Below are 19480 nucleotides of genomic sequence, written 5' to 3' on the forward strand. Positions count from 1 at the left end.
ATCATCCCCGCAACGCTGCAATTCTCGACCTACAGATGGCATCCTCTTGTCCTTGTCTCTCTCCCGGCCGCCCAGCGTTCATCCCGCGCTCGCCTAAGAAGGTCTAGCAGCGGCACCTAACGTAGCGTGCGTGTACCTTAAACCCCGACTCTCAAGTCTTCGATTCCCGCCAAGTATTTGCCAGTCCAGTGTTATGCAAAGCTGATGCCTGTGCGGTGTAACAGACACAGATGACCCAAAGTGGGAGCGCGAAAAAGATGAAAGTAGGACGGAGTCCAATGATAGGTAGGCGAAAGAGATCTGCAACCAATTCACAAAGTTTCAACACACGGAGAAAAAGACATGGGGAATTTGGTTGGTGACTATATCCAAGCTACACTACGACACAGCTAGTCGAGCTAGTTAGCTAGGCTGATAGTCCGTGAAATTAGTTCATGGACCCTGACTCGCTTGAAACAAACCATTCAGGTACAGTACGAACGACCCCAGATCTTCCCAGGAGATCTGTTCCATGAAACAAAGCAGCTCTGAAAACAAAGACTCAGAGATACCTTCTCACAATGCAACAATGGGCATTTTGACCTGTCACTAAAATATTGCGCTCGAAGATAATTCATAGCACCTCGCGAAACGAAACGTTGGCGATCATACAACTCATGAACTCTTCAATCACCCTGCAACCCAAAACGGGATGAACGCCCCCAAGCCCCCAAGCCCAAGCGCCCAGGGGCATCAACCGAACCGAACCGAACCAATCCTTCGGCATTGCTGTTGCATTTTTACTATATTGTAGCATATTAAAGGTGACCTCGGAATTGCGATGAAAGTGCCATTTCCGAAAAGCTTACAGGGCATATCGGGAAGGAAGATCGCTCTTCAGGATACATATGTCAAGTAGATCATGCTACCTTGACATATTGTTCCGGTTTGAGCATTGATCAGTGATCGCTCGGAAGCGAACGGGGTGGGTAGGCAAGGTACGTAAGCGAATGCAAAAAGTACAAAAGGGTAAAATAGCTCGAGAATAGGTGCCACGGACGACCGACCACATGGCTGTGGACCACCGCTTGATAACCGGTTGTGCGAGGGATATGAAGATCATGACAATCCTTCAGGGCCCATATCAACACGATAATGGAAGGTTTTAACACTACGCTACACTGGTAAAAAAAAATATTAGAGACCATAAAATGCACAAAAGTTCACTGTGTCGCTCATCACCAACCTGTGATACAGAGATCTCCACCACAGCCGCGCGGTAGTTCGCAAGCGACCTGATCGGATCAGCAAGCGAAAGAGGCAAAGAGGCCGTTTGTTGTTAGCCGCCGAACGGTTGGCGCGCTGTATGTTTCTTTGTTACTACTCTAAGCTTGGAGGGAAACCTACGGCGGCTTTTTCCGTTCCGTTGGTGCTTCTGTTAGACGCGATACAGCGACTATTTGGGCATAGCTTTCCTGAGTTGGTAGGGAAGTAGATGTTCGTTTGTGGTCATGAAGCGAAAGTACTAGGTAGAAGACACTGACACAGTGCGTGTGAAAGACAAGAGGGGAGGAGGGCGCCGATACCCTTGGGTTGAGTCCTGAGCTTTTCTTCTGTTGGAGTTGGTTCGGTCGGTCTCGTCATCAACGAATATCCCCCGTCCGCTTTCATTCATCATTGTACCTTATGCTTGGGTCAGGATCGGAGGTCGAGCGAGATCTCCTCCACTGATCAACGGCTCGAAACATCGGCGGTGGTGGTTGTACTGATGTGCCACGTGCGGGATTCCAGGTCGTCCCGGTTGTTAAAGTCGAGCGAGTGACGTTTTATCAATGAGTTCCTCTGGGAAACGCTGCAAGATCTGGAAGTGACAGTGTAGAGGTGAAAGTTTCGCGGGTTCGGGTTGACCATGATTTTGGGCCCACAGGGGGCACCCCAATGGTGAGCGCTTGGAACCCCGGCGGATCGGCCCTTGCTTTTTGTTACGACAACCCCGACCGTCCTCCCGTCTCCGGCCGTCCTGGGTAGAGGTATGAGAGCTTAGCTGTAGCATGAAAAAAATTGGTAAAAAAAGTTTTCAAGTTGGACTTGTTATTCCGCAGTGAAGTGGCCTTGCAGTTCCACGAAGGTGAGCTTCAGCATTTGATGTTTTCATCTGGGGAATTGGGTGTGATTTCCTGGCACGGTGCCCTGACGGAATCCCATTCGTGTGAATCTAGCGGTTCCCCGGGACCCATTTTAATATGTGGTTGTTGGTGGAGCCCCAGGTCGTACCCTTCATGACTGTGAACTGTGTGAATGCGCCGTGCTCATTCTCCTTTGAAATGGTCAGTTATTTGACTGACCGTATGTTGTTACCTTCTAGATGAAAGCGAAGACGGAATTGATGCTGATGACACGAGAGAAGCGAAAGCGATCATCTTCAAGAGCAATGCGAGATCCAGATGCATCTTGCTGCGTACCTACGTAGATTCTTGCGCCCCTCCACCCCACCGCCGACGTGCGAAACCTTGTTGGCGCAGATCATCAAAAACAAAAGGCCTGGCGTTGGGGCCACCTCAGGGCCACCCAGGCCTGGGGGCTGCCAGGGCAGAACTAAAATACGATTTCAACTTCAGTTCCCTGAAACGTGACGACGATATTTTCTGCTGCATCTATGACCTGGAAGGTAGGAAAGAAAGAGATCTTTACACAATGGCGGGTTCTCAGATCCCCGTAACAAAGAGCGGCAAGACGCCACCTGCTTGGCCCTGTTATCAAAGCTCCAATAGGTACCTTACCGGGCACTGGACGAACAACCTTACTCCCCGTTCCTTACCTCTATCTAGCCAGGTCCCGGTTGCGCCGAGTTCGACTCATCTTGAGTGGAAGTTGCAGGTGCCTAGCGATGATTGTAGTTCGTGACATATGTTGCGAGACGCTGGTACCTTTACGCAGTCACTACGTACTCGGCCATGTTTTGGTCAAGGTGCGTAGGTAGCCCAGCTGGCTTACCTGGATGGGTACCTATTGTCAACTTGTGCCCACCTTATCGCCCATTGCCGTGTGATGTGCCCATCGTGCATGTTTCCATCAGATCCTGTCCACAACGCCCGTCTCCTTTCTCAACAATCCCACGACAGTCGACTCCGAACCGTAATCAGATTCCCAAGCTGTATGAGAAGTTGTCGATAGTCCTCCTGGGAGTTATGAGACCCATCGTGGTTCTGATGGATGTGCCGTACATCCAGCAGATCCGGCCAGGGTGACGATGCGACGCCGATCTTGGAGGATCTTCCTATGAAGGACAGACCGTTTAATGACCGTCATTATCCCCAGAACACCATCGCTGGCTTGGGGGAAGGTCAGTTTTTGTCAGTGCTGCCTACTCTGTAGATAGACAGAGACGATACCTAGTCACAGATCGGTCTGTTCGTTCCCTTTGTTCCTCTTCAGCCTACCTCTTGCTGGGACCGGGTTAGAGGAGCGTACGTGGTGTATCACCATCACTGACGGATCTGGTCGATCTTGGAAGTTAGTATTCTCAAGGCCTGGCGTAGTAGGTAAGTGGGTAGAAAAGATATCCATATAGTTAGTACGGCGCAGGACGAAACTCACCATATCTTTGACAACGAGGTAGGCACTTGGCCCGACGTTGCCTCTGTCGATACCAACCTGAACTTCCTACGAAAAGAAGGATGGCTCTTGCCAAGGTCAGTGCCTGAATTCTGAACTGAAATCTCTAGGTACGGTGCACAGTGTCGACATTGGTGTCCCTTGATTGGATCGCAGTGCAGAAATGGTGGGTCCTTGGCGGGCAACCAACGGCAGTCTGAGGTGACGACAAACCTGGCGGCCCTGCCCTGACCTGGGCACCTGGGGCTGCTGCAAAGGGACCTGTCCGCTGCCCTGGGACCCGACTCCTAGTCGTCGCATGCCCGCCGCTGCCCGTCGGCCGTCCGCCTTTCACCCAGGTAGGATCCTCTTTTCCCTCTAGCCCCAGGGCAGGGCCACCCCCCCTTCCACTTCACTCTTCCTCCACAACCAAACCTGGAGCACATCCACCCGACATCATCCTGGTTTTTCCCTTTCGATTGACACTCACTCCCACCTCTCTACCTCTCTACACCCTACCTTCCCTGGGCCTTGTCTCTTTTGCCCGTGACAAGTGTATGGAACGAAGCTTCACTTTCCGCTTCCGCTTCCGCTTCTAACCTAGTCACACCTTTTTTTTCCCACTTCACTTCCACCGACTCCCAGTCTTCCACCTCACCACCTCACCCCCCCAGCCCAACCAACCAAGACTGACTGTTTGGTCAAGTCAACACATCAAGTACGACGACGACCCTCTCTCTACTAGGCTGACTACTGCCTTCATTCTCGGGGTGCACTACGCTCAAGTTAGCAGGCACTCGTGTTACTTTCACTTTCCTCTCTCTAGGTTGGAGTCCGATCCTGTCCTCGACAATCGTGGACGGCCTCTTCTGTCAGCTTCAGATCATCTAGGCCGCGACCCTGGGATCTCCTACCCCCGACGACTTGTTTCTTATCTCCAGTGGAGGACGGATCTCAATCAACCAAGCATTCTTGCCGGCCCATTCTGCCGCGTCACTCCGTCTTCTACCCGACCTGGAAACCCTGCAGTGGAAATCCGAGGCCGATTGCTTGCTGGAGCCCCATTTTTGCCGCCATTCACGACCCTCTACCTCGATTTGTCCTGCCGTGCGCACACCGAGCCCAGATTTCGCTTTGAGTATACTTCGAATCCACGACCGGCATTCCCACAACCCAACCCCGCCGACCGCCTGACTATAGGCAGAAAGTAGCAGAGAGAGCCCCCGTCAGACGACTGCGAGTTGGCTTCAGTTGGACATCATCCAGAGGCCGCCGCTCTCTTCACCTGCAACCTCCGTTTCCGCCCTCCTCGTCCGAGCTCCTGCCTCCTCCGCGTCGGATGCCGAAACCGCACAACCCGATTACCTAGGTCGTCCGTATCTCCCACGATTCACCCCCGGTTGCTGTCGCTCTGCCTGACCGTTCAGTCGTTCGCACCGCCGGAACCGTGGTCGAAAACACCGACAGACGCTTTTGTTCCCACCGCCTAGGGAACTTTGTCTCGTCACTCTTTGCAGCGCATCACCACTAGTCGATAGGGGATTGACCGCCATCGGCTTTCTGCGGCCATGGCCGCTAACATGCCGCCGAGGGCCCAGGCCGGGCAAATGATGCCGCCTCAGCACAACCAAGTCACTCAAGCCGTTTTAGCTAGGTTGACGTCTCAGCCTACGCCAGCGACCGGCTGGCAGGCTACACACATCCAGCTGCCGGAACGCGTCCAAAAGACGTCAGCCTTGTACGAAGCTCGCCCATTACCTGCAAAAAGTCTAGAGGCTGACATTCACTCCAGGGCTACCAATCTTAAGTTGGCTGGGCAAGTCGAGACCTGGCCAGAGGCGGTGAATCTCGCGCTTGATCTCGAACGGCGGGCCTTTATGCAGTCCCCGGATAAGGTGAGAAGCCCCCCTCTGCATCACCAAACCGTCTTGGCTAACTTGGCTGACCAACCTCAGCCGACGTACGAGAACCTACTGGCTCAGCGATTCCAACAACTTGTAGAACAGCGGCAGGCTCGTGCTCCTCTCCTCCAACAACAAATGCAAGCCAATGCGATGAGGCAGGCACAGATGGCCCAGCAACAGCATCAGCTTCAACAGCACCAGCAGCAGCAACGACAACACCAGCAGCAGCAGCACCAGCAGCAGCAGCAGCAACAACAACAACAGCAGCAGCAGCAGCAAATGATGATCAACCAGATGGCCATGCAAAGGGGAATGGCGCAGCCAGGCTTTCATCCCCATCAACATCCAGCTCAAGTTACCACAATGCCGCATCAATCTCAACCGTTGCCCGTTGGTGTCCCTAACCCAACAATGATGCATACTCGGTTAGGTCAACTTGCCATGCAGATTACACAAACCCTTCCTACCGCGTTGATGGAGTACCATGAGGTTCAAAGCCTCACCGACCGGGACAGGCCGCACATCAAGAACTTCGCTTTGAAGAGATTCGTCGCCATTCCTGAGCCCCTAAGAGACCCACTACGGGAAAAGGTGCTATCGCAACTGGCTCCCCAGCACGCCCAACAGATTCGAGCAATGGGATTGGATCCGTTGATGATCTTCTTCGAACATCAAAGTTTGATGCAAGTGCGTCGGAGTTTGGCGGCGCAGTCACGTCAAGGCATGGCACCGCATCCTCAACAAGTTCCTCAACCGCACAACCAAGTTAATCCTGCTTTGATGAATCCGCCGGGCCAGTCTCATGGTGTTACCGATGGGCAGCTCCTCCCGCCTAACCTTGAGGCAATCCGAAACGAGCAGCAAATGGGCCTGCGTGCCCAGGAAGCCGGCCAGGTTGTCGTGCCAGCAAGTTCAGGTCCCGGGGCCCCCGGACGCAATGCCACCCCTGGCCCCATGATCAACCACATACACACGGCGGCTGCTCAGCAAGGACCAAACCAAACGCCGCGGCCACCGCCTTCGGCGCCGCCCGGATTCCACCACCAACAGGTCCGGATGGAAACGTTGAACCCCACACAGTTACAGGCACAGGCACAGGTACCGATAAGGGGACAAGGACCGAACCGGCACGCGCAAGGGCAGCCTGGAGGGCTTGGAGGACTTCCTACAGCTTCGCAGAGTCCCGCAATCAATAATATGGCGGCACCGATGCAACAGTCCCCCGCTCCCATGGCCCAGGGGATGAGGACAACGCTGAACCCGTCGTTCAACCACCACGCGAACGCGAGGCCGCCATCAATGCAGGGTAACATCAACGCCAGCAATCCTGCGATGGCCGCGATGCTGGGTAATCTGAATCCGAACAGTGGTAGTGTGCCGGGAGGCTTGCCTGAAAGCCAGATCAAGGATATGATGGCCAAGTGGGAACAGCAGAGGAACACCACGGGCAACGCTCAACAGTTACCCAAGCATCCTCAAGTGTCCGGCATGCCAGCTCAACACCAGCTGATGGGCGCTGTCAACACCCCCAACCAACCGGTGAACATTGGAAACGCTCAGCAGCCCGGTGGTATGATGCCGCCTGGTATGCAGGCAGGCCCTGGTCAACCACAGCTGAACGGTCCGCAGAATGCACAAACTGCGACGATGGCAGCCCTTACCACCAACCCTCGGGCGATACAAATGGTCGACAATTTGGATATTCCCGCAGATGCGCTAAATGCATTGCGTGGGATCGTACAGCCCGTGATCCTGCCTCCAAATATGAAGAAATGGGTTCATCTAAAGGCCTGGCACCAGACAGCAGGCCTACCTCCTCATGTTCAGGACAAGGTCGCCCAGGTGTTGACTACTTTCCAGCAGCAACAGATCCGGCAGCTATTACTTCAAAGGCAGCAGCGAGCACAGACTGCCTCCATGGGCGGAGCTCCGCAGAACCCCAACGGGCCCGGCCCTTCACAGCAACCTAACGGAATGCCGCTCATACCCCCAAAGACGAACGTTCCTCCTCATGTGCTTCAGATCCTCCCGCAGGAACTAGAGATGGCCCGCAATAGGTTTCCTGGCCACTCGGATCAGGCGCTTCAAGGTATGATACGGAAGCACAAGTATGATAATTTTGCCAGGAAGCTGCAGGCCATGAAAAATGGCGCCGGTATGGTAAACCAGAAGCCGATGGTGCAAATGCCCCCCGCAGGGTCTAACCAACCAAATACGGCCTCTTCTGGACCAGCGGCGCAAACACACGCCCAGTATGCCGCGCAAACCGGTATGCAGGTCCCAGGCCCATCACAGCAGCCCCCATCGTCGCAGCAGCCGCAGCAGCCGCAAGGGCAATTGCAGGCGCAACCACAGGCGCAACCACAACCACAAGCGCCACCACCAGCGCACCATCATCAACAGCAACAGCAGCAGCAGCAGCAACAACAACAACGGCAGCAGCAACAACAACAGCAACAGCAGCAGCACCAACAGCAGCAGCACCAACAACAGCACCAACAGCAGCAGCAGCAAGTGCAACCACCGGTCAATAACCGACAACCTGTTCCCCAGAAGCCGACGGACGGCGGTGATTCAACTTCTGCGACTCCCGCGTTGTCTGCCTCGAGGATTGGCCAGCAACCTCGAACTGCCCCGCCAAACCCATCACCGGTCGCGGCCCAAAAGAACCTCAAACGACCACATCCGGGTGATGTGACCGAGGTACCGCGCCAAAATGGCGTTCCCATGCAGCAAACCTTGTCGCAGGCGAAGCAACGTAGTGCCCCCCGTCAACCGGTCAGTGACCGATTCAAGAGTATATACGCAGATGAGGCAAGACAGGCGTCAAAAGAATATGAGCAGAGCCCGTTGCAGCCGGTTCACATGCCGATGGATATGTATCAATCTGCGGTGCTCAAAATACGCGAAGTCAACCAAAAGATGAATGAAATGACCACTATTCCGGGGGCTTTTGATCGAATGGCAAACGATGAAAGCTTGGTCAGAAAGTTTACCCGTTGTGTATGTTACCTTCTCCCCGCGAAACTAACCAGATATTGTAAGAAATACGCTGACACATGTACTACTTCAGACTCTGAAAATCAAAGCGCAGTCAGATAAAACGACAGGCCAGCCTCGTAACCCCTTACATATCACTGTCCATGAGATTGATGAGATTAAGCTGTTTTTCGATGGTCTTATCAACCAATTTAAATCAGGGGCTTCTCAGTCCGTAGCTCAGTCTACGGAGCAAGCAGCAGGCCAGCCTCAACCACCTCATCAACGTGCAGGGCCATCTACGCTGTCTAACGCTGCGCCCTCGGACAAGCAAACACAGGTGCCCAAACAAGCACCGAATCGGGCCCCTAACAAGACCACGCAACCTCCGGCTGCGCCGACCACGACACAACCACCGTTCGCGCTCGGACATGGCCCTGGGATGTCTCCCGCTGGTAATCCTGTCTATCTTAACAAACCTCCCATGGGAGCGACAGATTTGCAGTGGCCTCCTCGGAAGAAGGCCAAAACCGGTGGGCCTCAAACAACGTCCCCAGCGGCTCAGCCAACCGCCAGTGCCTCGCCCCAGATCCAGGCACCTTCGCCAGAAACAAAGCGACAACAGGCCCCAGAGCCGACGAAGCCGCAGCCGGATCCTTACCTCTGCCCTGAAGTTGGCTGTGAAGGAAGTGTGGTTGGCTTCGCGACAGCGGAATCGCGTGATCTTCATTACCATGAAGAGCACGTGAAACCAAATGAGGATCCTGTTAAGTTCTTGCAGGAGAACATGGCTCTGGGTCTAGGCTTGGACGCTCACGGTAACACCAAAGCGATTTCAACTGTTGCGGAGGGTATTCCTTCAGGCGCGTCCGGTAGGGCTTTGAATAGTCCTAAGCAAGCTCAGACGCCCATGAATAAGCAGGAATTGGCAGCGACTCCCATGTCTCGCGACGCCTCGATGAGGAGGCAGGGCAGCAGACTAGGGGCTAGGGGGCCTGACGCTGCGGGCACGCCAGGCAGTGGCAACGGGGCTCCTGTGCACACGACAATGACTGATGATGCGTGGGCAGCAACCGGAGTCAATCCCCAGCATCTTTCCAACTTGTTTGCGCCGCTTGACCCGGCCCAAACGTCTGACTTCAGCATGTCGTTGTCAGAGACACCGAATGACACGCCAGAGTCAAGTAAGACTTCTGAGCCAAGCAGCGATATATCGGACGGCGTGGGTCTTGATATCAACATGGACTGGGCCACCATGGACCCGGAATTCATGGAGAACTTGAACAACGTCAGCCTTGACGGCTATGAACCAACGGCGTTTGATAGGGAGATGATGGTTAACGAGGCGTATGCTAACGTGACGTTTGATGACTCGGCCACGGATTTTTCCAAGCCTTTCAAGCTTGACACGTCGCTCTACATGCTGAACACAAACTGACTGGCGCTCTGTGGTGGAGAAATGAAGGAATCTGGGGTATTGGCGGAGGATGACAGGAGAAAGGTTGATAGATGATTGAACGCAACGTCAAGGCGCATGGTTGATATTAAGGGTTTTTCTGGGGCGGCGTTTCGTGGGTTTGCGGATGCGGAATGATGATATCTTGATTCTTTACTTTCAATCTCGGCATTCATTATTGGTTCGTCGCACTTTTTCCTTTGCCATTCCATATTTGTGGCGCCTAATCATGGGATTCGGAACGCTTTTCCTGCTATGACGTGCTTTTTGGTGTTGGTGAAGCGGAAGAAGGGATGAGGGTAAAACGGGCAGGTGGGATCGCCAAGCGGAATCGGGGATATACGGCACAGCAGAGCTGCTCTGGGAACGAGAAAGGAGCGGAGAAGGCCGATTTATTTTCTGGAATTGATACCCGTTGAGGTTTTGCATGTTCACGAGCAACCTCATAGTTCCCAATGGTTTTGTTTTCTAACGTGGGACTTGGGCCTCAGCTGGATATTGAGGGCGCTGGACGAGCACGCTGTCAGGGGCTGTTGAAAATAATATTTACTTACTGCTGAATGTAGCTAGCTGTTTTCGAAGCGTACCAAAAAGCGCGTCTCGGTGGGGCCGAGGTTGCATCCCGTTCTCGCTTGTTCGTACAGTACACGCATCCGAGTATTTTTTTGGTCCCTGAAGTCCCTGCGCTTGGTCGTACATAGAGATAGTCATTGCGCAACGACACATTTTAACTTGCAACTCGGTCAAATACATGCACATCCTCCGAGTACTATAGAAAAGGCACATTGTGGCGTTCCATTAATATGTTGTTCGTTGGAGGGCTGTCAGACATTACGGTGTAAGATTGAGGGGATGTATGAGAGAGCAGCAGAACGTAAAATACAGATGGTGAATCAACAAAGATGTTACCTGTAGTGTGGATTCCCGGTAGAGGTACCTTAGCAGCACTGCATGAAGACCAGACCCTGATCGGTGCCACCACCTAGCACACTACGTTAACATCCATCACCTGGGAATTTTTCTCAGCTGTCTTCATTTTCTCAGCCCTCCTCAGTCAATCTGATTTCTTCTACGTGTAGTATCCGGATCATTTTGCTGATATAGTTATCCGTCTGAATAGTCGCCTTTGATGGAGGTTCGCACAGCTGGGATACTGTACACTACCATCCACCCAAATCCTTCTATTGCCACTGCACTGTTAGCGCAGCTAGGCACATACGACTCAGGCATCGCAACTGGAGCCAGCACAACACTGAACTTTAAACAATTTGAACCTCAGTTTTGTTACTGTACGTTACAAAAAGTACGACATCGCGTCTTGCCCTACACAACTCAACGCGCCTCTCCTTCCATTTTCCAGGTTTTATAACGACAATTCACACAAAACCCAAAGTGACTGATCAAACACGAGCAGGAACATAGGGCAGTAATAATTTTCACCAGGGCAGCTATGACTACCATCTCGCCGACCAAGCGGCGTATCCTCGGGTCATTGAATCCCAACGCGTCACCTTGTCCGGGCTCCAAGCCTGAGTTCGACGCCGGGCAACTGGAAGTGCAAGCTACCGAATCGTCTGTCCTTCCTGCGGGATATGATAAGGATCGTGAAGAGGAGCCAGCTAGGAAGAGGGTGTGCCTCGAGCGGGATCATCGGGGAGCACAACGCCACCAGCAGATAGAAGCTGATGGTCATAGGAGGAATCAGTCGAGGTCGACCTCTCCTCCTACCGAGTCTAGAGTCTTGTTTGGAAAGTCGACCACCAACGTCTCACAGTCCACCACGACTGTGATACCTGCAGAAATGGAGCACGAGAGAGAAAGGTCCTTATCAGTGCTACCAGCCCTTCATCCAACCCGCGTGGCAGCCGAAGGAGCAGCCTTTTCCGCCCCCATGGCAACCCAAATCGCTTACCCAGCCGGTCTTGTTGAGAACTTCCATAATCACAAGCAGCCAAAAAGGACAAACAACCCCCGTCTTCGTTTAGCAAACCAGGCGGCCAGACAGGTACGCCCGTGTTCTTTTCCCCTAGGCATGTGGACATGTATGCGCTGACACTTGATGAATTGTCAAAACGCAAAACAGAAAGCGGAAATCATCCGTCTCCGCCTTAGCCTAGCCGCTTACAAGATTCAAACGGGCCAGACGGACGTCCCGCTTGAGCAACTGGAGGTGCGTTCACTGCTACCGCCGGGGGCTTACCACCACAGTCAACGACGGCTGGCTGATGGTGCCTCATCAGAAGCAGCAGTGGACAACTATCATGACGGCAGCAACATCAACCCGGCAAGCTGGAGTTTCAGCAGCAGCAGTACCAACAGCAGCAGCCAAGGCACAGGTTACGTCCAGCGCGTAAACCACCTCCGCCACGCTGCCGGAGCAGCTATCGAAGCCGTACAAGCGAAACAGGAGCGTCGAACGGCATGGGGGCGGGAAAGGGAACAACAGTACAGGGAATGGTATGAACAGTATCGCCATCGTGATCATCAAGGTTCCACTTGGGATCATGCCGCTGAGCAAAAGAATCACGATGGATTTTCTAGGGATCAAAACCGGCAGCGTCAGCCGCAACATGAACCGCAGCAGCAGCGGCGGCAGCGGCAGCAGCGCACAAATCTCGGAAGTGGAAGGAAACCACTACCTGATCGACGGGCTCGTGAGAGCTGGAGTGGTTCTACTTCCACTGGCGGCACAGCTGCTATCGGAACCGCGACCACGGCGGCGGCGACTACGTCGCCTCATCTCAACCGTTTGGACCTCGCGGAACGCGCGTTACAGGCTCATCAGCGGCTTCAGTCGAGGGCGGTCACGGAAGAGCTACCGATGGAGCATGAGCATGAACATGATGAGATCGACTCGGAGCAAAACTCTCTACAACTCACACACCACCACCACCACCACCAACCCCAACAGCAGCAGCAGCGTCGACAATACATGGATCACGACCGCAATGGGTGGGTGGTACACCCTACTACAGAGAACGTCCCAGAGGTTGCCGATGATATCGGTGAAGGGCCAGGGAGGGGGGACCTGGATGACGAAGAGGAGGAGGAGATCGCACCATCCAGATCCAGGAGTCAGATGGTGGGCTCCGGCTCGGGTTACTCCACTGAACCTGAACCAGAGCCTGGGTTGCCGAGTTTGTCGCCGTTTCAGTCGCATGCGGCAGCGTCAGTTGAACATGAGGATCAGGGGGAGGGTGTAGATGAGGAGGAAGGGGAAGAGGAGGAGGAGCAAGGTGAGGATGGGGATGAGGCTGCTAGTGGATTGTTGAGCTTGTCGAGAGGGTGAGTCTTAAGAGTAGAGAATGGTTCTGGCTGTGCTTTGGGTAGTGGCTGTGGGATAGGAGGCGTTGAAGAGCTTTGAATCTTTTGGTTTATGTTTGGAAAACAGTGGCTTACGGAGTATGGTCATGGTCGGTATTCTAAAAGGCATTCAGTTAGGACTGTGTATTCGTGGTCGATATCTCGCAGAGGAGTTGGCATCATGGTGTTAGACGGTATCATATAGCATATATCTGTGTATGACTGACCGTACCTAGCGCCTTCGCATTTTGATTTTGATTATTCAAGGCACCACTTTTTGTTATCTGCCATGCTTGAATCTCAGAATCAACGGAATCATGACTTGCCCGTTCATGGCAAAGGGAGCCGATCAGGATTGCCGGGGTCACCTCAGGATCGGATGAACTCACCGAAGCCAGGGGGTCGGGTCGGACCCAAGGAGCTTCCGTTTCCCACGTGGCAGCCACATCTTATTTTCTCGATGCCGGTCGTGCTCCGATAACACGGTTCAACAATCCCGGGTAGGTATTGTCCAAGGGTGCAGCAAGGACCTGAACACATGTACAAGGCAAGCCTGAGGCATCATTGATCGGTTTGTCATTCCTGCTAATCTCAAGTTTAACCGTCTGCTTCTACTTGAAATGAGGGCATGTTCAGTCCAAATTAATGGTTCAAAAGCCATATGCACCCACCGGTAGACACCGAAGCCGAGTATATGACATGGACGGCCGGGCGTCGTCAAGACAAGACAAGGCAATAAAAACGTCAGCAGTGACAACTTAGATCTGCAACCAGGGAGGAAACATGAGTACGACTAGCGAGCGAGGGAAGATATCTGAAGCCGGGGGTGATGAAAACTTCTACCTAGCCTAGTGGTGATCACAAAAAGGATGACCAAAGGCAAAAAAAAAGTAACAGAATGGAAATAAAAGGAAAACAGAGCAGTTGTCGCTTAGCAAAAACGAAAAAAAGAAAGTCCAAAAAATTCAATTGGTTTTTAGCTGCAACTCGTTTCGATCGAGTGACCTCCGGGTTATGAGCCCGGCGCGCTTCCGCTGCGCCATGCAGCTTTTTTACTGTTGAAAAACTGTAACCAAAGATGACCTTATAAGCGTACACTAGATTTCTGGAAGAAAAAAAAAAAAAAAAAAAAAAAAAAAGGAGAATGCGAATGCGAATGTCGAAAGTTGCTATTGTCTTGACGGATGCAGTCGACCAGTCAGATTCTGGTCGTGAATGAGTCATCGACCTACTCAAGGCTAGGCGGGGCAACTGGAGTGCCTGTTCCAAAACATCAGTGATAGGCAAATGCTGGTTGGTCTTTGACCATACAACACACGTTGTAACTGATTATCATATCAAATTCCGGTCAAGTTGCAAGGTCTCATAGTTGGTACTTGAATTATCTTCTATATTAAATTATCCGTAAAAAATTGCGCTCTGTAACCAAACAACGCCGATGCTAATGAACAGTGTGGTATAATGGTATCAAAAGTGTGCAAATGGAAGAGCAGCCTCAAGTAGGAAACTTCGTAAGGCGTATGTGTACTCGACAAAAGCCACCAGTCGTATCGATACTCCCAACATCCCCCGTAGCCAATTAGTGAAGAGCTTGAGGTGGCTCGTATAGAAGAGCAAAAAAATAAGGGGCGTATGAAGGAATATTCACTACCCGTCAGCGGCGTTGTTGTAGCCCTGACGAGTAGGCGGGAAAAGGTTCAACGCCTAGATCGAGATGGGAGTCGCTCATAAAACAGTAACTGCTGGTGGATGTTGCGGGGGTTCGGTCGGCTCAACCTGTATAGCCCCGTCAGTCCCACGAGATGCACCTGGTGTAGGTGGCGCGGGGGCAATCTCGGGATCAGGTATTTGGATGTCCAACTACCATCCTCAGTTAGCATACAATCACAACAGGTAAGGATACAGTCTGGGGAGAGAGACGTACTGTCATGTAACCGGTCCTCTTGAGCGGCACAATTTTGGGGGGTATCGTGCCATCCTCACTACCCACCGTCTTCTCCATCTCCTTGTTCCACTGCTCAATCCACTTCTCGACTTTCTGCAGCCGTCCCTTGACGCCTGTAAACCCAAAGTCTTCCCATAGCCAGCCTGTCGCAAGACCTAAAACGCCGTCCAAGATGTTGCGCCAGTTGTATGGACTAAATATCGGCACAAGCTCCGAGTTCAGCTTTTGGATCACGCGCCGGAACTCTTGCTCTGATAACCCTGCCGGCTCCAAGATTTCCGGGTACAGGTTCGAGAAGGTAGGGGCAAGATCACCCTCCAAAAGCCAGTCCCGACGGACTCGAATGATTCGCGTGTTGATGTATTCCGGAGAGTCCAGGGGGACGTGAGGGTTGAGGTGCGGGTAGCAAGCGTGCTGAGGTCCCCATTCGTCGCCAGCGTCTGGTTGTTGGTCAGGATCCCCCAAAATGTCAGAATCGTCCGAGGAAATGGCAGAACCAATGCCGGATATCCGTGATCCTATTGACTGCCGGGCGTCCATCACATCAGGTCCTCGTTCCAAGTCGGGAGAAAATCCGGCCCTATCCCCCCCATCCTGCTCATTTTCCGTTGGAGCCATGCCTTCTTTCCCTTTCCCTTTGTCCAAACGTTTCTTCCCGTGGTCGAAGCTCAGTCCAACTGGTACCCGACTCTTGGTGCTTGATATACTTTGGCCCCGAGTCCTTCGTCCAGAAGTGTTCGATTCCGGAATTTCTTGGATAGCGCGGATGCGAGAGGATCCTGCGTCGGTTTCCTCCACTCGTTCAACAGGCGAAGGCGTTATGCTAGCTCGTTTCCCTTCAAGGGAATGTCGAAGTGTGCGCGGCAGAGGGGAACGTTGCCCACTGCCTGTACTACGCTCAAGCTGGAGACTGGCTCGAGCACTGATGGCGGAATGGCGTGCCTGTTGTTGGTTCTCGGGTACGGTCAACAATGGCTGATCGCCGGCGCCGGTAGCTGTTGGATATGATGGATCAAAATCGAGGTGGGGCGAGGGAAGCGAGAGAGGGATCGCGGGCGGCGGAGGCGATGACTGGCGTCTCCTCCGAGTTGCTGCAGTAGGAGTAGGTGGAAGCCTCGGGGTGGAGTTGGTCGGATTCCAAAGACGAGCAGGTAATTGACGATGAGGGGAATGGAACTGGGTGTATTGGCGGTTGAGGGGAGAGTTGGATGCCGCAACCGCGCCGCGGGTTCGAAAGGGTGATTGCAAGAGCGACACTGGAGGGTTATCGTGTGCCGTGCGCGGCGAACGGCCAAAGCCGGGCGCGGACGCGGACGCGGGAGAAAGCGCTGCGGGTGGTGGAGGGGAAAGAGTTGAGGTGTGCGCGCCGGGATAGTTGGGTTGTAGCGATGGAGATGGTAGTTGGGTATTCGTAGTTAGGGGGTACGACGGGTGTATTGTAGATGGCGTTGAGGTTTTGATGGCGGTCGAATCTACGGCGGCTGCTTCAAACGACGAGTAGTGGTGGGTTGGTGGTGCCGTTGGTGAAGCCGTTGGAACGAGCAATCAGTGGCGGCCGCAGAAACGGCCCCCTCAACAAGGTGGAAATTCCGTCTTGCGCTTGGTGGCCAGGCCCGTGTTGGATGCCGACTTGTGATTTGTTGCTCCTGTGTCAAGTCTTGAAGACGAGTCGAAATGCAGCCTTGTTCAAGCTTGACCTCGATCAACCCTGTACCCAGATGGCTAGGCTGCCTAGGCACCGTCGTCGTCGTCAACGGCGGCTCGGTCTTCGTCGAGGTCCACCGGTTCCTCCTGGCTCGCGATCGTATTGTTGGCTTGATCCCCTTATCTCGATTAATTCGGCGGTCGCGGCAGAATTCGCACTGGAAAATCGGCGTCGGAAGCAATCTGTACAGCGACAGATCCCGTAGCACTGGGGACAGCGCAGGGCAGCAATGGCAATGTCGGACAATTGCCAGTTCGTCGGTTGACAATGATTGTGAATTTCCAGCGATATGCAGGGCGCGGTGCTTGGGGTGCTCTGAGTGGCTCCTTTCTTTCGATTGATGTGGATGCTTGGGCTGCAGGTGGACGAGTGGGTGTGGAGGCGGTTGATTCCACCCTGACCCAGGGCCGCTCATCAGCCAGAGGCTAGCCGACCAAGGTCTTGTCAGCTGGCGGGCAACCGGCAGTCAACTACCACTCACCACTGTCTCTTCCACACCAACGTCCCTTCTTGCTTCGTTCTTCAGTCCAAACGAATAGATCGCTCGGCGATGTTGTTGAAAAGTCGACACAAGATTTGAGGCGACCGAACTTCCAACTTATTGACAATCCCTCATTCGAAATCGGTACAACATCACTATTATGAACGAATGCCGAATAGAAAGCTGCTTGATCAAGGAGTTGATGAATGAGTATGGGTTGGTGGTCAAGTTGGTCCTCCGCAGGACGCTGATGGGGAAGTCAGTGTTCTATATGAACTTTTCTTTCTGCTACCCCAAGCAAAGAAGCAAAGAAGCTTGGCCTTTCTTCGGCCGTAGGCGGTACACAGATGTCTTTCAGGATTTCCAGAATCTCTGCGTTCCCGGCAATCTCACTAGTCAGGGGTATCAACCACCTTCATACCGGGAATGTTACCCAACATCAGCGTTTTACAGCCTCAGCTCCGGTTGCTGTACGACGTCCATTGTCAATTTTCTACTAACTCGGCGTGCCCGGACATGGCAAATTCAACGCCTGGAGCGGTCATGCCGTAAGACTTGATCTCCGATGGCTATTACAGAAGTGCATGACACTGGAATATCGGATGAACTCATCGGAGCTAAACATGGACCCTTACATCCCGGTTTCGTAAGGTGCTCGGACGTTGCAAGTCCAAGCATGAACATGATAGTTCCCGTATTCTATCCCTCACAAAGATTTCTTCAAGACCGGCACTGACCAAACCTTATCTAAACACTTTCTTTAGATCTTTCACGCTCTCCTATTAGTTAGCAACGGAGGTCGCCCTGTCGGCAAGCAAGCAGGGCTTCCACATGGGCGTGTCTTGCATTAGGGCCAAAAGCCCACGTGCAAAAAGTCAATTGCGAGAGGACCTTTTGTCAGAATTATAGGTTGGCCGATTGAGCCACTACTCCGACAATGTCGGAGCTCCAATTTTGCTTGTTTGGCGCAGTGGTGCCAATCTGACAATTAACAGTCTGATTTGCGTATTTAACGATAACGCGACGAGTATAAGTAATATCCTTACGAAACTAATAACGTTAGTTATGTCTCTGTTAAAAGAATCTACCGATAAGGCTATTACGGTTATCCTAATACCCCTACTGACTGGCTTAGTTGGTATAAAGCTCTTAAGAGACTCGCTGGCAGTAATTAGGACTTTGGTAATTAGTTATTCAAGGGAGGACTTATAATTTAGAGGGTTCTACTCCTGAAGCCGGAAGACTTCTTCTTTATTAAGTAAGTAAAGAACCGTTTTATAGCGGTAAAGAAGGAGCTTACTAAATTTAATAGAGGAATCCGAGTTAAAAAGGTCTTAATTATAAACGCGATAACTACTATTACTTCTACTATTAATATTAACGGTATTATTACCGAGATTACTACTGCTACCTAATTTTAAGAAGAAGCTGCTACCAGCGCTAACGAAGATAATGAGGAGGGAGGTTTTGTAAAAGAAGAAGAATAAGAAGAAAAGGAGGATAATAAATACTGGATTGAGTAAGATATTAGGGAGGATATAGTTATTAACCCCTCTACTGACTTGACAGCTACTAATAAAGTAGCGTACGATTAAGTTAATAATATATATAATATTCGTTATAAATATTAGAAAGACTTCAACAATGCTAATACCTAAATTCGTTCTTAAATAAATACCTATATCGCCGCCTATTATGCCAATACTTCGTTTAAGTAAGATAAATCTACCCGCAATTGGTTTAGAGAAATTAAGAATTAGATTAATTACTATCCTATCAATTAAATTGTTAAAACCTATTGTAATTATTAAGTTTTTATTAAAGAGATTTAGAAGAAGGTATTAAAAGATTTTAAAAAATAGTTGTCCGATTAGGAAATTTTTATTACAACCGGTAAACGAATTGGAGTTAGCGAAGTTACCTCCCCCACCTCCTAGTTTACCGACTTTGTTGATATAGTTCGATTATATAAGCTTATTTAAGTTAGCAATTCCTAGAAATTTAATAACGAATTTGAGAATCTATCCTTGAGATATAAGGACGTATCCGTTAATTTTAGAAGGGTTAGGATATTAAAATATATTATTATCCTAGTTAATTTTAAGAAGGTTGTAGTTTGCAGCGTTTAGAGTAT

At 51.8% G+C, this 19480-nt stretch overlaps 3 protein-coding genes and 1 non-coding gene across 4 annotated transcripts; 2 read left to right on the top strand and 2 right to left on the bottom strand.

The window, feature by feature from the left end:
• Positions 1 to 5141: 5141 nt before the first annotated feature.
• Positions 5142 to 9894, top strand: B0H65DRAFT_510617 (uncharacterized protein; the record flags this gene model as incomplete). Its single annotated transcript, XM_062828418.1, is given in 21 exon segments — positions 5142 to 5956; positions 5975 to 6068; positions 6093 to 6164; positions 6189 to 6284; positions 6300 to 6527; positions 6558 to 6575; positions 6696 to 6742; positions 6767 to 6846; positions 6862 to 6956; positions 6984 to 7016; positions 7038 to 7062; positions 7075 to 7098; positions 7132 to 7214; positions 7248 to 7253; positions 7266 to 7319; positions 7338 to 7490; positions 7500 to 7585; positions 7604 to 7637; positions 7647 to 7746; positions 7762 to 8480; positions 8551 to 9894. Coding segments are annotated over 21 exon segments (4206 nt in total).
• A 1050-nt stretch (positions 9895 to 10944) lies between these two features.
• B0H65DRAFT_472589 (uncharacterized protein) lies at positions 10945 to 13486 on the top strand. Its single transcript, XM_062827152.1, has 2 exons — positions 10945 to 11917; positions 11996 to 13486. Exons 1-2 carry the CDS (start codon positions 11363 to 11365, stop codon positions 13199 to 13201), a joined length of 1761 nt encoding a protein of 586 aa, XP_062679432.1. The 5' UTR covers positions 10945 to 11362; the 3' UTR covers positions 13202 to 13486.
• Positions 13487 to 14192: 706 nt separating this feature from the next.
• B0H65DRAFT_t367 lies at positions 14193 to 14264 on the bottom strand. Its single transcript has one exon. It is a non-coding gene; the product is annotated as a tRNA-Met (tRNA).
• A 274-nt stretch (positions 14265 to 14538) lies between these two features.
• On the bottom strand, positions 14539 to 18260 carry B0H65DRAFT_559688 (Golgin subfamily A member 7/ERF4 family-domain-containing protein). Its single transcript, XM_062830131.1, has 3 exons — positions 17768 to 18260; positions 15140 to 16641; positions 14539 to 15075 (listed from the first exon to the last, which is right to left on the bottom strand). Exons 1-3 carry the CDS (start codon positions 17784 to 17786, stop codon positions 14941 to 14943), a joined length of 1656 nt encoding a protein of 551 aa, XP_062679433.1. The 5' UTR covers positions 17787 to 18260; the 3' UTR covers positions 14539 to 14940.
• Between the last annotated feature and the right edge of the window lie 1220 nt (positions 18261 to 19480).

The sequence above is a fragment of the Neurospora tetraspora genome (genome assembly GCF_033439725.1).
Source record: "Neurospora tetraspora strain CBS 560.94 chromosome Unknown B0H65scaffold_6, whole genome shotgun sequence".
NCBI lineage: Eukaryota > Fungi > Ascomycota > Sordariomycetes > Sordariales > Sordariaceae > Neurospora > Neurospora tetraspora.